This window comes from Pseudorca crassidens, chromosome 10 (assembly GCF_039906515.1).
Source record: "Pseudorca crassidens isolate mPseCra1 chromosome 10, mPseCra1.hap1, whole genome shotgun sequence".
Taxonomy (NCBI): domain Eukaryota; kingdom Metazoa; phylum Chordata; class Mammalia; order Artiodactyla; family Delphinidae; genus Pseudorca; species Pseudorca crassidens.
The window spans coordinates 20,746,144-20,762,793 of NC_090305.1; the positions used below are offsets into that span (position 1 = coordinate 20,746,144).

The 16,650-nt window shown below is 44.0% G+C and overlaps 1 protein-coding gene across 4 annotated transcripts; it reads left to right on the top strand.

Moving 5' to 3' along the window:
* Positions 1 to 808: 808 nt before the first annotated feature.
* Positions 809 to 16,047, top strand: TRIM38 (tripartite motif containing 38). 4 transcript variants are annotated; one of them, XM_067752177.1, is made up of 8 exons: positions 809 to 1,173; positions 1,320 to 1,355; positions 2,773 to 3,318; positions 5,845 to 5,940; positions 7,713 to 7,943; positions 8,947 to 8,969; positions 9,065 to 9,177; positions 14,267 to 16,047. In XM_067752177.1, the coding sequence occupies exons 3-8, from the start codon at positions 2,920 to 2,922 to the stop codon at positions 14,788 to 14,790; spliced, it is 1,386 nt and encodes a 461-aa protein (XP_067608278.1). In that variant the 5' UTR covers positions 809 to 1,173; positions 1,320 to 1,355; positions 2,773 to 2,919; the 3' UTR covers positions 14,791 to 16,047. The 4 variants fall into 4 exon arrangements, with proteins under 4 accessions (XP_067608278.1, XP_067608281.1, XP_067608279.1 ...); XM_067752180.1 differs by having other exon boundaries at positions 809 to 1,082; XM_067752178.1 differs by having other exon boundaries at positions 1,073 to 1,203.
* Positions 16,048 to 16,650: the final 603 nt, after the last annotated feature.

The window sequence follows — 16,650 nt, forward strand, 5'->3', positions numbered from 1 at the left end:
TGAAGAGAGACTCCTGTTTGGGTGGGAAGAGAGGAACCTGTTTCACAATTTTGCCTCCAGACTGAGCTGCTGGACCAGCAGGACTGTGGCTGCACCCACCTGCCCCCAGGCTCCATCTGTGGGTCCGTTGCCCTGAGCACAGGCTTCCGTGAGCTTTCAAGGTCAGCAGCTGACCTGCCAAGCTAGGGGCCCAGAGTTTACCCCAGGCAGCTCTCAGAAGCCAAATTTAACTTCCCCTGCCTGTGTCCTCAGCCTTCCTTACTGGCTCCTTTGGGCCACTGCATATATTTATTTCCTAAGCAAACACTTATTGTGCACTTATCATAAATACCTCTTACACCTAAGGCTATAAATGTGGCAGGGTCTTATTTATTTATTTTTGGCCCATTAAATAATAACTCTAAATTGGGTAGGGGCAGTATTTTTGCTCTCACTTTGAACTGCAGAGGCTGGAGCTGAGGCAGCAAGTACTCAACCCCAGACCCCACAGTCTCTCCTGCACGTTGCAGGTGATGGCCCCCAGCTGAGGCCACTCACTGCTGGGCCATTAGTGGCTCCCGTTTGCTGTCCTCGGTGCCTAACTCTGACTATTGATAAGTATTTGAATCTTGCGGAGGGATACCGAGGAGGAAAATGAGACACAGTATCAGGACAGAAAAGAATGGGAGAACGGCTTGAGCAAAGTCTCTGGTACCAATGAGCCCTATTACTGTACCGCCCCTCTTTTCACCACACCCTTCAGAGCAGTTCTAAAACAATCGGCGACTAAAAATAGTAAAACATAACATCAGCCAGAAAGGCTTATAAATCCCAAGGGGGTTGGTGGCAAAAGTAGAAAGATCTCACGTCAGGGTCTGTGAACTCGGCAGACTTCCTGCTTTTAGATCCTCTGTGCTGGGGTCACAAAAGAGTTTACTGAATTATTAAGTTGTCCCTTCGTTTTATTGCTGTAAAAGAAAAATATTTTTCCTACTGTCTCCCCTCCCTTTCAGGACAAGCTGAGTGCAAAAGACACCGGCGATTTCACGAGCTTCCTCCCCGGATCTACAAGGCGCCACCTCCCACGGCAGTTTCACTTCTCAGTTTAGTCCAGTCTGAGTTAACTTCCTCACCCAGATCTCCGGAACCGGCAGCTACGGAGGGAGCTAGCAGTGCATATGTGCCTGCTGCATGGTGAAGCGAGTGGGAAGGGTCCAGGCCCAGGTTTTTTCGGTGGAGGGAAAAGAGGTGTGTGTGTGTGTGTGTGTGTGTGTAACTCTGAAAATGGTCAGGACTGTGCTTCATAGCTCTCACACCCTGTCTGCTTTCTCTTTCGCCAGACTCCATGTCAGATCTCCGAAGATCCAGGATGTGAGGTGAGTGAAGGCCCAGGACAGGAACCCTGGGGCCTCAGAGGAGGGGACGTCCTTCTCCCCGGGAGCAAAGCACCCCTGGCAGAGCGGAGCCTAGTGTATCTCTTGGGGGAGATAACCTGCCAAAGAATAGAAGTCTCCGGAAGAAATTCTCTACGGATCCAAGAGAGTGGTCCTGGTTATTAGAGGGACATAGCCTATCCAGTAACTTTAGTTGAATCCCTGCTTTTAATTCTGCCACTGTCAGTTCAAAGGAAAAGCCACTCTCTTCCTCCGTCCTCTGCTGTCCTCCCTGACAAAATCCCAGGAATGGGGAAGCAGGGAACAGGGCTAGGTTCACGAAGCAGCCGGAGCAGTGGGTGAAGGGACCAAGTCCTTTGTTCCTAGTCACCCCTCCTTTGTCTATTAGTTGTCAGGTCCTCGCTGGTGGACACTAGGTGTCCAGCACCCAGGATCCTACAGAGGCCCCACCTTCCCCATCTGCTTCCCACCTCCCCACATCCTGGGTTCTGCCAACCCCCTGTGTTCCAGTCACCCTGAACTTCTCCTGAGAGACAAGTCCTGGCCTGAAAAGATAGATAGTCACTTCCCTAGCTCTCCAGGAGCTCTGCACCCCAGGACCAACCCCTTCTCTTCCCAGCTGTCTTTCCAATTCTCTTTTCCTCAGGTCAGGGAGGGCAAAAAGAACTTGTTGGTTTTTCTGGTTGTCTTTTTTACTTTCATTATCATCCTGGTTGGGTCTCCACTGGGGACTTTATTAACCTGGTGTCTTTTGTTCTTTGTGGGGTGGGAGTGAGGGTTTAATTAGAGTCAAATTTAGGGAATTCCTGGCGGTCCAGTGGTTAGGACTCCTCGCTTTCACTGCCCAGAGCTCGGGTTCAGTCCCTGGTCGGGGAACTAAGATCCCACTAGCTGAGAGGCGCGGCCAAAACAAACAAACAAACAACAACAAAAAATTAGAATCAAATGTGATTGTCTCAATGAAATCCTTCATAGACCACCCAGTTACCTGGGTTACCTGGATGTAAGTGTTACTACCAGTTACAAAGAAATAACTCTGGTACTAATTATTCTTAATATTCATTAGAGCAGGAAAGAGTTTGACAATCCCTCACTGAGTTCTCGCTCTTGCTGCAACTTTGGTGAAGAAGTCTGCCTCATCTCTCTATCTCTCTCAGTGCTTGGTCCAAGAAAACTTTTCACAATAATGGAATGTTCTCTGTCTGGGCTTTCGTGTAGCCACCAATCACCTGTGCCTATTAAGCACTGAAATGTGGCTAGTGGGTGTGAGAAATGGAATTTTAAATTCTATTTAATTGTTATTAATTCAAAGTGGCCACATGTAATAGTCACTACCATATTCCACAGCACAGCTCCATTTGATGCGTCTTCTAAATTCCAATCTATTTCTTCTCTCTAGAGAGAAGACCACGTGACCTGTGGAGGCCAGTGGCAGCCAGCGCATCGGAAAGAGACTCAGACAAGGTGAAGTTCCATCGCTGTGGGAAAGTTCTGGCTGCTTCATCTCTGCCTCTAGATCCAATATTAGAGATTTTCAGGAAAAGCCATGGCCTCAGCCCCAATCACCAAGAAGATGAGGGAGGAAGCCACCTGTTCCATCTGTCTGCAACTGATAACTGAGCCAGTGAGCATCAGCTGTGGACACAGCTACTGCCAGTTGTGCATAGTGAGCTTCTGTGAGATGCAACCATGGCTGGAGATGTTCTCCTGTCCCCAGTGTCGGATGCCATTTAAAATGGCGAGCCTCCGACCCAACAGGCAGCTGGGAAACCTCATTGACGCCATCAAGGAGATGGACCAGGAAATGTCATGTGAGGAACATGGAGAGAAGCTCCATCTGTTCTGTGAAGACGAGGGCCAGCTCATCTGCTGGCGCTGTGATCGAGGATTGCAGCACAAAGGGCACACCACAGCTCTGGTGGAAGATGCATGCCAAGGTTACAAGGTGAGTGGTGGGCCAGAGGACCTTGGCGAGTACCCGGCCTCATGTTGCCCCCCAAGACCTGAAATTATTTAGCCTGAAACCCAAGATTAGGATCCTGAAATATAACTTTCATCATGTCATTCTTCTGAGAAGTAGTTTATGATGGGTCCTCACTGAATCAAGGCCTGATGGTCACTCTTGTCCCTATCCACTCTCGATGAACTCCTCCTTGCTCTAGAATGCCATGTGCTCCAATGCACACCTGCATGTTTTATTGACTCACACCGTCTGTGTAATTTGAGAAAGCACAACGTGCAAGTCCATGGGATAGAGTCTGAAAACACAGGGGACGAAGACACACCCCCTTTTAGGTATCCTACAGTCTAGTAGGGCAGACAAACCAGCAAAAAGGCTGCCTGAAGTCCCCTGATTTGGATGGTGGAGAGGAGCACCAAGGGGTGTGGAGTGGTAACTGAGGAATCTTCCCAAAGTGACTCTTGAAGAACACATAAAAAGTAACCAGATATAGAAGTATGGAGAAGAGAGAGGGCATTCCAGACCGAGGGGCCCACTTGTGCAAAGGCACAGCTATGAGAGCGTACCTGACTCGCTGTGACCAGGCCAGAGGGTGTGTGCAGGGAAGGCAGGTGATGTCATGGGAAAGGAAGTCAGGGCCCAGAACTTGGTATCCGCTCGGAGTCTAAGCCCTAGCCCAGAGTAGTCCTGGCCACGGGGGGATTTTCATTTGCACAGTGAAGGATCAGGTTGACATTGAAAAGAACATTCTGGTACTGATACAATGAAAGGAATACCAAAGAGTAAAATTTAGATTATTCCTATAAGAAAGGGGAAAGGGAGCAGTTCCAAGCAAGATTCAGGAAGGGGAATGAGTGGAAGGGTTTGGAAGTGATTGGTCGTGGAGTATGAAATGGAGGGAGAGGTTTTGGGCAACTCCTGTTTATCACTTAAAAGCATATTAAGGAAGGCTGACCTTTGCTATTGTGGAACGAAGGAGGGGGCATTGTCCTGATGCCTTATTCCTTCTCTGCCCTGGCTAGATTTGAGAAAATTGTCGTCCCCAGTGTGAGCTCCTTATTCCCTCCCCTATGACGTGGAGGTGGTCTTCTATTAAGGTTCTGGGTCCTTCATCAGGACACGTCACTACTGACCACCACTCGGCACATGGCAGCTCTTCCTTAAACTCCATGGAGCAGCTAATTACTGTAATGGGGATATTCCCATTGGAATTATTTTCCCACCAAGTAGTAAAAGGAGCAGCACGGGGTGATGGTTCTAAGCCTTGAGAGTCAGACTGCTTAGTTTGAAATCTTAGTTCTGCTACTTATTAGATGGGTGACTCTGAGCAAAGTTATGTAATGTCTTCATGCCTTGGTTTCCCCGGCTATCAGTGGGGATAATAGTGGTTCCCTTTGTCTCCAACATACATGCTCAGGAGGTTATAAGCTTTAGGGACATTAATACATGTAAAGCTTAGAATAGCACTTGGCACATAGTGAGGGCAATACAGTCTTTTGCTAACAAGTTCTATAGAGCCCTTTCTTGAGAGCACGTGAGAACTGAGTATACCTATTGGCTTTAGGACAAGAGCCGATTCTTTTTCTTTTTAAATCAAGATAAAATTTCTTTTTTTTTCTAATTAATTAATTAGGCTACGTCGGGTCTTGGTTTCAGCGTGCAGGCTCTAGAGTGCACAGGCTTAGTTGCTCCGCGGCATGTGGGATCTTAGTTCCACCCACCAGGAATCAAACCTGCGTCCCCTGCATTACAAGGCGGATTCTTAACCTCTGGACCACCAGGGAAGTCCCAGAGCCAATTCTTTCAGTGTTGACCACAAGTAGCAACTTGGTTTAGCTTAAACTTGCTTTCCATGAAAATGTGAGAAACTATTTTGAAAAATAACCTGAAAGCTTCATATGGATACTAACTCATTTTTAAAGGGCTTCATGATACCATTCTTCAAAAGGTCTCCAAGCTCCCCTCCTCCATTAACTGTTTCTAACAACTTCAGCTGGCATCTTGGTCTGTCTTTCCTTCCTGACTCACCATAATACATACAAAGTTCCATGTGTGCCAAACACTCTGGTATTGGTTCTGTTTGGGTCAGCGCATTACTTCATAAAATCTTTTTAGGTGATTTTTATCTTGTTTTATGTGCAGAATTTCCCTGGCAAGACTGCTGGTGGTGGATACAGCTCAGGCTCAGGGTCAGCAGGTGAGCTGGGATCACAGCCCAACCACCCACCAGTTACAGCACCTTGAGCAAGTTATTTATCCCCTTTCTAAGCTTCAGTTTCTGCGGCACAGAAATAATGTTAAAAATCCTACTAACTGCTCAGTGTTGCCAAGGGAATCAAATATGTTACTGCCTATACAGCCTTCAGCATGCTTCCTGGTAAAGTGTAAGGACTCAATACATATTCAATAGTCAGGCTATTCTAATAGTCTTGGAGGGCTGGGATGCTCCTTAGGTGCCCAATGAAGAATTGTTGAATTGAAAAGACTTTATTCACCCAATTTTTCCTTCAGGAGAAGCTCCAGGAAGCTGTGACAAAATTGAGGCAACTGGAAGAGGAATGTATGAACCTGAAGGTGTTCACGGCAAAGCAAATAACCGAATGGAATGTAAGAGTTTGGGTTTATTGATCTCAAGCTAGTTTCCATCCTAGAGCTTAGGTACAGGGGATGATTGAGCAAAGCATAGTGATGGCTTATTCTCACTAAACCAGACCAAACAGATAAAACCCAAAGAAGAAAGCACATTTGTTTTTATGTCCCTCGTTGTCTAATATCTATGAGAATTTATCTCCAACCCCTTCAACCTTTCAGTAGTAACCGGCTAGGATCCCGAAACCTCAGTTAGGAGAAGCAGAACAGGTGTGCCCATTTACCTAGAGCCATTCTTGACTGGGTTTCAGTTCTTAATATCTCCAAGTACCTTCTGGATTTGAAGGCCTTATTAACCTTACTGCTTTGGCACATGTACCACAGTGCAGGGTATGGCTTTCAGCCTTACAGGTTCAGAAGCCACCCTTTGTGAGCACTAAGAAAACAGAATCACTCCAGGTTGAGGTTCGTATTACTCAAGCTCATTAGACTGAAGAAGGAAATCTATCTGATTTATAAGGAGGGCCAGAGTGCTCCAAGAACCTACACACTTGGCACTGTAGCCTCTAGGGTCTGAAAGACTGTCATGGCTGACCAGCCTCCCCGTGATCAGAGATGCATTCCTTTATGGAAATATTTATGTAATTAATCGGCTTACAGTCAAATCCCACAGGCCAGTGAGCCATTTTGCCTCCTTCAGAGGTTTCTTCCAACCTTCCAACCTCTGCCTAATCCTTTGTGTACAGTTGTTGAACTTGAACTCCCAGAGGACACTCTTGCTTCCCTCATTTCTGGGATCTTGGGCAATGGGGAGGATCTTGATTATAACGAATACATATGGAAACCCTGTCAATGACCCTCTACCACAGCATCACAGTCATCAAAACCCTGCGTAAATTGAAAAAGCAGTCATGGAAACTGCAATTCTTATCTCCCCAAATGAAAGCTGAGTCCGACAAGGTGTACCATCTGGTTTCTTATACGTAAGGATGAGTAGGTGGACCCGAGTTGGTGGATGACTATTTCGTAGTTAACTATGACAAATGCCTGATACCCAGACCTCCCGCTGCTGAGAATCATGGACTCTCCTAATAGCCTGGTTGTCTTAAAGTCCAGTCTTGGTGATGTTCATTACAAGCTTTTGCTTCAAGAAATTCCCTCAGACTCAGAGCTACTTTCTTATATCCTGAATAAAAACTCATTTTTATCTTTGTCACTGATAAAGTTTTTAACCTTGGCCGTAGTCCCATGATTAAATTATCTAGCACTCCTGCACCTTGGCTGAAGAAGGATATTAATAAGGTGATAACCTCTCCCACATCTGAGTACCTGCCTTTCGGGCATGACTCTGCAGCGGGCAATTTGGGACGTTCTTCCAGCTCGAATGATTCATGGGAAAATAATATTATGGTAGCCGAGCAAACGTTCTTTGGTGTATGTATGTGTTAAAATATGCATAATGAAATTTACTGTTTAACTATTTTTATGTGCACAGTTCCATTCCTTCTTCCTCGTAACTCCTGGTAACCACAATTCTACTTTCTGTCTCTATGAATTTGACTATTCTAGATACCTCATATAAGTGGAATCGTAAAATATTTGTTCTTTTTTTTTTCTGGCTTATTTTACTTAGCATAATGTCTTCAAGATTCATCCATGTTTTAGCATGTATCAGAATTTCATTCATTTTTAAGGCTGAAGAGTATTCCACTATATCTATACACTGCATTTTGTTTATCAGTTCATCCAACAGTGGACATTTGGTTGGTTTCCACCTTTCTTGGCTCTAGGAGAAGATAGAAGTTCAGAAACAAAAAATCCAGTCTGACTTTAAGAATCTCCAGAGCTTCCTTCATGAGGAAGAGAAGTCTTACCTATGGAAACTGGAGAAAGAAAAAGAGCAGACTCTGAGGAGACTGAGGGACAATGAGGCCAATCTTGAACAGAAGAGCCATGAACTCGAGAGCTACATCCTGCAACTAGAGCATAAATGTCAGGGCTCAGCCCAAAATCTGCTGCAGGTAAGGCCATGCACTTGGAGAAGGGAAGGAAGGTATCTGTTCCTGAGCTTTTAGGAGGAGAATGGTGAGGAAGCATGGGAAGCTGGGCGAGGCCTGCCTGTTTCACTCAAAAATGGCACATTAGCGTAGGGAATTTAAAGTAATGTTTCTTTTGGATACACAGCAATATTTGCAAGGTGGCCTTCACTAGTCTACAGAGCGGCTTTAGGTGAATCAGAAAATATATAGATATGGTGGGTTCCTTGGCCAAATGGAACCATGGGATAACTTTTGCTACCATTTGCCTCTGTCCCATGTTCACAAAAGTCTGACTGTCAAACTGTCTCCTGAAATACTCCTCCAGATGACTGGTGGGTGACAAAGTGGGGCAGCCAAAAGAAGGTTATGAGTGATAACCTTCTCCCTGATTTGCTTGTAGAGCCCTCCAGAGCTCTTTCGGGGCCTTCTTTCAGCTGCATAATGGATCCAGCCCATTAAGACAAACTACGACTGGAGCTGTTTTTTCTATTGCCCACTCATAGAACTGGAGGTCACACTGTAGCCTGAGAATGTAGCATGACTGTCCCACCACCATGTGATACCTGCTGCTACCATCTTAATGGCCCATCACAGGGGCTATGCATGGATTCACCACTACGGACCTTTGCAATGAATGGTCTCTACTGTGGGCTCACTCTGAAGGAAATTAGGTCACTGAAAGCAAGTCTTTCCAGAGGCAGCATGGGCAAAGCTCCTGGCCCTCTATCCTAAGCAGCCCGCAGGTAGATGTGATTGCAGACACTGCAGCTCTCCACAGAGCACAGCAAGGAAGATAAACATTCTGATATGCTGAATATCCCAGGGGGCCGGGATGGAAATCATTCTATCTGGGTATCCATCGATATCTAAGGCCAGGGTTACTCTCTTTACTTCTTTGTAAGGAGTGTTTATAGAGAACAGCCCCACATGCCGAGTCCCATGAAATGCTGATGTTCCCACACTTACATTTTGTCTTTCTCCATAGGATGTGAAAGATACTTTGAGCAGGTGAGTCCTGGACAAATGCAGGAGGGAAGGGGTGTGGGTATATAGAGCTGAATGGAATTTACCACTGAAGAAGTCTTGGTCTCTGCTTATTCTAGGAGTTGGGCTGTGAAGCTAGAACAACCAGAGGCCCCCTCTTTGGACCTTCACACTGTGTGCAATGTTTCTGAGCTTTACTTTGATGTGAAGAAAGTGTTAAGGAGCTATCAAGGTAGGTGAAGAAACCCTAAATGTTACGGACAGAGGGACCTTAAGTGGTAACCAAGTTCACCACCTATCCCTGGGCAGGCTCACAGCCAGAGGGGTCATTCAGATCTTTTCAGTTGAGCTGTCACCCTCTCCCTTGTTAGTTTGCTCCAGTGCTTAGACAGGGACATGGCATGCTGGTTACCTGTGCAGACCCTTCAAATTCCTGCTCTCTCACTTATCAGCTGTGTCATTCCAGGCAAATAACCTCCTCAGTTTCCCCATCTGAAACATGAAAATATTAACAACTCTCACTTCATTGGGTTGTCGGTAAAATTAAATATGTCAACATGTGTAAAGTGCTTAGCAGTGTCTGGGACATAGTGTTTATTGTTAATATTTTGGTCAATTCTCAGAGCAATGCAAGAAAGGGAGGTGACTATTATGACGGTGGTCCAAATGTTTTAGGGCCTTGGCCCAGACAACACAGATGGTAAATGTTAGAACCACGACAGAAACCAAGTTTTACCAGTTCCAAAGCCTGAGCTTCCTGCTTCTCTGATTCTCTTCATCAGTGCTTGCTATATTTCCACCATCCCTTATCCACAATTACAAGATTCCAAAAGTTCTGATAACTGACAATTTTTTCATAACTTGTTTGGCTGCAAAATTGGACCTAACCTAAAATGATTTGGTGGCTGTATTAATTATCTATTGCTGCAGACAAATTTAGTGGTTTAAAGCAATACACATATATTATCTCAGGTTTTGTGAGATAAAGCTGGGCACAGCTTAGTTGGGTCCTTTGCTTAGGGTCTTACAAGGCTGCAATTAAGGTGTTAGCCTGGCTGTGTTCTTACCTGGAAGCTAGACTGGGGAAGAATCCTCTCCCAAGCTCACTCAGGTTGTTGGCAGAATTTATTTCTTTATGGTTATGGGACTTAGGACCCTGGCTTCTTGCTGGCTGTTGGCCAGAGGCTGCCCTCAGCTTCTAGAAGCGAGCCATCAGCTGCTTGCACATGGGCCTCCCAACATGGCCAATTATTTCTTCAGAGTAAGCTCAGGAGAGAGTCCCTAGAGCAAGTCTGCCAGAAAGATGGAGACTTACAAAATGAAATATAGTCACAGGAGTCACATCCCATCATTTTTGCCATATTCTATTGGTCAGAAGCAATTCACAGGTCCTGCCCACACTCAAAGGGAAGGAACTGCATAAGGGTATGAACACCAAGAGGCAGGATCACGGAAGGCTACCCTTGTGTCTGAGTGACACGGTGGCCGAACCTGAACTACACTGATATGAGATTATTTAAAGTCTTTATTTATCCCGCTTAGTTTGCATTTATGTTTTACTGCAGATGCATTAGATTACAAGACAATGCCTTAGACCCTTCCAGGGGTGGGCACATAATTTAGAGTGTCTGTATTGTTTGCCTTTATAACATCAAAAATATTCTGAGGGCTTCCCTGGTGGCGCAGTGGTTGAGAGCCCGCCTGCCGATGCAGGGGACACGGGTTCGTGCCCCAGTCCGGGAAGAAGTCCCACATGCTACAGAGCGGCTAGGCCCGTGAGCCATGACTGCTGAGCCTGCACGTCCGGAGCCTGTGCTCCACAACAGGAGAGGCCACACAGTGAGAGGCCCGCGTATTGCAAAAAAAAAAAAAAAATCTGAATTTCAAAACTCATTTGGCCCCAGGGGTTTCAGATAAGGATTATGAACCTGTATTCAGTTTCCCCTCAAGTTAACAAGAACAAACAACAATAACAACTACCAAAAAATAGCAACTCTGTATTTGATCCTGTACAGATGCAAGGAAGGACTTTATATAAATTATGTCCAGATTTAACTGAGTTGACTTTTCTACTCTTATCTTTCACAGAAGGCATTACAACATGGTTCAAGTCTATCTGTTTCTAAAATGAGCTCATCTTTTAACTAGATAATTCTTCTTTTTGAAACCCTCATTATTAAAGCTTTTCTTATTAAAAAAGTAATATAAATAAATTGTAATCACTCAAACAGTATAGAGAGATACGAAAAAAAAGTTCAAGGTTTCTCTTACCCTTCTGCAGGTAACAAGACCTAGGTCTTTCTCTATGTTTTTACAAACCTTTAATGCATATATCGTCTCTTCCTATTCACCCATTGCTTTTTAAAGCTGTCTAATATTCCATAGTACATCATAACTATACGTAACCATATTCCTACCGATGGAGCTTCAGGCTGCTTTCAGCACTTGGGTATTATAACATTTGCAGCAATAACTTTCTAGTCCATGCAACCTTATATCCTGGTGCTTTCATTCCTGTAGAGTGTATACCTAAAGCTGGGATTGTTGTTAATCTTAACACATGTTACCAGATTACTTGTTCCAATGTAGCAACATGCGCTCTCTCACCAGCACCAATAAAAACGATTCACACATACTGAACACTCTTTCTGTGACAGATGAGAAGAGCTTCACGTATGTTATCTTGTTTTACACCACAAGCCTCTCTGTAGGTAGCATTTTTTCCTTTATAGATAAGGAAACCCAAACACAGAGAGGTTACGTGACTGTTGTAAATTCCCACAACCGGCAGGTGGTAACTCAGGTAGTATCTCTCTAGAACTCACTCTCTTAATCACTCTGCAATGTGGCAAAAAATGAAAATGATGTATTTTTTAAATCATTGTCTTGTGGAGTGGACGCTGAAGGTATGTGTAGTTGGTTTTTGTTTGTTTGTTGCTATTACACACAATACTACTGTGAACTTTCTTGTCCATGCTTTCTTGTGTCCTGTGAATGGTTTCCTCTGGGGATATACCTTGAATTAAAAATGCTGCTGTGTAGGGATGCACATCTAATTTTACTAGATACTACAGATCTTGAAATTGTATCACTTTGTACCCTACCATCATCATAAGAGATCCCACTGTTTCACATCTCCCTCACTCTCTGCTTATAATTTTTGGCCATCTGATGGATTTGAAATGGTACCTAATTGTGGACTTAATTTGAGTTTCTCCAATGTCACTAGTGAGGTTGAGCTTCTTTTAGTAAGTCCATTAGCCCTTCAGGCTTCTTCTGTGTTTTAAGAGTTTTTCTTTTGGGTTCTTTTCCTTATTGATTTATGGGAGCTTATTGTAGCCAATATCTTCTGTTATGCGTATGGCATTTTACATTTTCATCCTATCTTTTGATGTATAGAGATTCAAACTTAGAGTAGACACATTTGTCTTCAAGGTCTATGACTTTTGTTTCCAAAGAGCTCGGGCATCAACCATCTTTCTAGTGGTATTACCAACCTGTAAACATTTTAATTTCTCAGCTTGGTTTTCCTGGATCATTCAGGGAAGACTAATGAAGCCCGAAACTTTTGTGAGTCAGGCTCATGATAAGGACTGACTGAAGAGAGTTTAATAAAGGGATTATTTACAAAGAGGAGGATTTGGGTGATCATCAAGGAACAGTGAAGCAAACCAGGGCTAGGAATAGGTAGGGAGGCATTACCTCCCCAAGGCTTCGGTAGCAGATGGAGGGAGCTGTAACCAGAGGCAGAGGAATGCAGACCCTCCAAATCATAGCTAGTGGGGAGGGACTTGGGGCACTAAATACTTCTAACTCTATTTCTTTTTGCCCTGTGGTCTCCTCTAGTGCTTCTCATTGGCTTAACCAAATAGCAGTCAGAGGGAAGGGAGCCTGGTTGATGTGTCCATAGGGGTTGGCCTTCCTGGACACAGAGCAGGCTGGAGAAAGGTGGGGAGTGATCTGGAGGGGCAAGTGGAGAACATCCAGCAGTGGAAGTGTTTCCTAATGCTTGATTTTCCGTATTGCCACAGCCCAAATGATCAGAGTTTAACCCAGTAACACAGTGGTTTGCTAACTCTCTTGCTGGACCACCCCATTACCACCTTTCATTTTTAAAATTGCATTGCTGGCCAGTATCACACTTTATCTACTTTTTTATGTCTTACTTGACTCTAGTCAGATATTTTTCATGTGTATTAGTCTCTTGTGTGTTACTTTATACTAATCCCTATAGAGCATTACCTGAAGCAAGAAAGAAGAGCTTACACTTAAAAGTCGGGGGACTAGGTGTATGTCCTGAAGCCTGGGTAAAATTTTGGGTTTTCCAATGACAAGCTGTGACATTAGTTGTGTCATTTTCCTTCTCCGATCCTCAGTGTTAATGGTAATTAAGTAGAGATGATGAAGGTCTCATTTCTGCTCCAACATTCCATGATTCCTAGAAGTCCTACAAGGGAGAGGAAGGGCTTTGGAGAGGACAGTAACCATGTTAACTCTGGTTAGTTCTGCTCCTTGGCTTCTCTGAGTGACTAAGATGGTGATGATGTTGAAGATGATGATGATGAGATCATTATTATTACTGCCGTTTACAGGGCACTTACCAGGACTTTTACTAAGCACTAAGCATGCATTAGCTCCTTCAATCCTCCCCACCATGCTTGGTGACAGATACGATGATTTCCACTTTATATTTAACAGAACTGAGGCTTGGAGAATGATTTGCCTAAGCTCACAACAGCTAGTAAGAGACAATGTGGTACATATATACAGTGGAATATTACTCAGCCAGAAAAAAGAACGTCATGATGCCATTTGTGGCAACATGGATAGACCTAGAGATGGTCAGACAGAGAAAGACAAATATCATGTGATATCGCTTATATGTGGAATCTAAAAAAATGGTACAAATGAACCTATTTACAAAATAGAAATAGAGTCACAGGCATAGAAAACAAACTTATGGTTACCAGTGGGGCAAGTGGGGGGAGGGATAAATTGGGAGATTGGAATTGACATATTTTCACTACTATATAAAAAATAGATATCTAATAAGGACCTACTGTATAGCACAGGGAACTCTACTCAATACTCTGTAATGACCTATATGGGAAAAGAATCTTAAAAAGAGTGGTTATGTGTATATGTACAACAGATTCACTTTGCTGTACACCTGAAACTAACACAACATTGTAAATCAACTATACTCCAATAAAAATAAAAATAAAAAAAGAAACAATGCTTGGATTTGAATGCAGGTTGGTTTTTTTAAAAATAAACTGTGCTCTCAGCTACAAAAATCATGTCTTTTTTTCCCCCCCCAGTCAGCGTGACTCTGGATCCAGATACAGCTTATTACGAACTAATTCTGTCTGAGGATCGGAGACAAGTGACTCGTGGATGCCCCCAGGAGAATCTTGATACTTCTTCTAGGAGATTTAGTGCCTTACCCTGTATCCTGGGCTGTGAAGGCTTCACCTCAGGAAAACATTACTTTGAAGTGGATGTGGGAGAGGGAACTGGGTGGGATTTAGGAGTCTGTATGGAAACTGTGCAGAGGGACACTGTCATGGTGCAGACGCCTCAGTCTGGATTCTGGGCCATCAGACTGTGCAAAAAGAATGGCTATGTAGCGCTTACCTCTCCCCTAACTTCCCTTCAGCTAAGGGAGCAGCCCCTGGTTGTGGGGATATTTCTGGACTTCGAGGCTGGAGTTGTATCCTTTTACAACATGACCACTGGTTCCCACATCTTCACCTTCCCAAAGGCCTCCTTCTCTGACACTCTCCGGCCCTATTTCCAGGTCTATCAATATTCTCCTTTGTTCCTGCCTCCCCCAGATGAGTAAGGGAAGGAGCAAAGTCTCCTCCTTGATTTAACTAGCATAGAGAGTATAATCTGAATCCCACGAGGACAGAAATGTGGTCTCTTTTCTTCGAAGCTATTTCCTTGTACCTAAAACAGTGCTGGGTTTTTAGTGCATACTTAATAAATCTGCATTGAATAAATGACTATAATGACTGTAAAAATACCCCAAGTGGTCAGGCTGAGCTGGGAAAAAGCAAGATAATAGCGATGATTATGCTTTGTCCTCTCCATCCCTCTTCAATGGGTTCAGAGTTTCGATTTCTAAGAGTTCTTGAGTGACCCAGGAGGGTGACTCAGAGACCAGGAGGTCTGACTTCTCCCAGTTTGTTTGGTGCCATTTAAACTCATAGATGGGGGATGAGGAAAAGCTGCAATTGTCTCTGTCAACTGCAGACAGGAGCATGAAAATCAAAAATGCAATGACTCATCTAACCACTGACATGATTAATAATCTGAGCCATCAATAATCTGATGTAGTAAGTGTGGACGGCTACCAGACCTGGTGAGATCTGCTTGAGCAATAACCACCCTCCCACCCCCATCTCAGAAGCCAGTTGCAAGTCCAGGTTGTCACCTGTGCTTCTGACTGACTGGCTATAAATTGGAGGTTCCCATGATCCCCTCTTTGGGTTTGATCATTTGTTAGAATACCTCACAGAACTCTGAGAAACACTTTGTTTACTGGTCTATTATGTAATAAAAGATATGATAAAGGATACAAATAAACAACCAAATGAAAAGATGCATAGGATGAGGTCCAGAAAGGTCCCTAGCACAGGAGTGTCTGTCCCCATGGAGTTCGAGTACATCACCCTCCCAGCATGTGGATGTGTTCACCAATTCTGAAGATCTCCAAACCCTGTGCTTTGAGGATTTTTATGGCGGCTTCATCATGTGGGCATGATCAACCATCAATTTAATTTCCAGCCCCTCCTCCGTTCCCAAAGGCTAGGGAGTGAGGCTGAAAGTTCCAAGCAACTAATCATGGCCTGGTCCTTCTGGTGATTAGTCCCCATCCTGATCTATCCAGGAGCTCACCAAGAGTTGCCTCATTAGAACAAGAGACATTCCTATCACCTAGGAAGTTCCAAGGGATTTAGGAGCTCTGTACTAGGAACCAAGGGAAGAGGCCAATGTGTGTGTGTGTGTGTATTCATATATATGTGTGTGTGTATATATATATACATACATATGTTTTATTATTATTTCACAACATGTTAATAAACTTTTGTTTTTCTCTTGTTAGTCTTATTTACAGGTCCCTGGTTGGAGAACCTAAGATGGGTAGAGGAAAATGATTGTTTCCTCCCCTATACAAGCAACCCCAATGTTATTGTTCTCTGTCCCCATAGTCCAAGCACACGTACCCACTCTGGAGCCTCAGACCCACTGGATAACTGAGAGACCCCACCTTCGTGCAGGATAAGTGAAGGCACCATCTGGATATTGCTAAGTTCATCTCTACCTCTAGGTGCCCTGCAGTCCTGTCTTATCCAAGTATAGTCCTGCCCAGTGAGGGGTGGCCTCCTTAAAACGGTGGCAGGGCCTAGAGTGCTGTGCTCAGAGAAAATTCTATGTCCTTAAACACTTAAATTGCTGACCAAGAAAAAATGATGATAAACATTCAACTAAAGAAAAATAATTTTAATTAACAAAATAAATCTTTGGAAACCATAGGATAATAAAGATAAAATTACAAGTTGATTGTGGTGCAGGCAAGTTATAGAAAGAAAAATAAGCCCTATTTGTCCTTATGGGTTAAAAATTCTACTATATTAGATAAACCATTGGCTGCTCTAATAAAGATTTTTTAAAAAGGAGAATACAGAAAAAATGGAAA

Bases quoted from the DNA above. Each gene is read 5' to 3' on its own strand.
- TRIM38 (XM_067752177.1), top strand. From the start codon at position 2,920: ATGGCCTCAGCCCCAATCACCAAGAAGATGAGGGAGGAAGCCACCTGT. The intron at 5,941-7,712 runs GTAAGAGTTTGG...TCTTGGCTCTAG, and splicing joins AGCAAATAACCGAATGGAAT to GAGAAGATAGAAGTTCAGAA. The intron at 9,178-14,266 runs GTAGGTGAAGAA...TTCCCCCCCCAG, and splicing joins AGTGTTAAGGAGCTATCAAG to TCAGCGTGACTCTGGATCCA.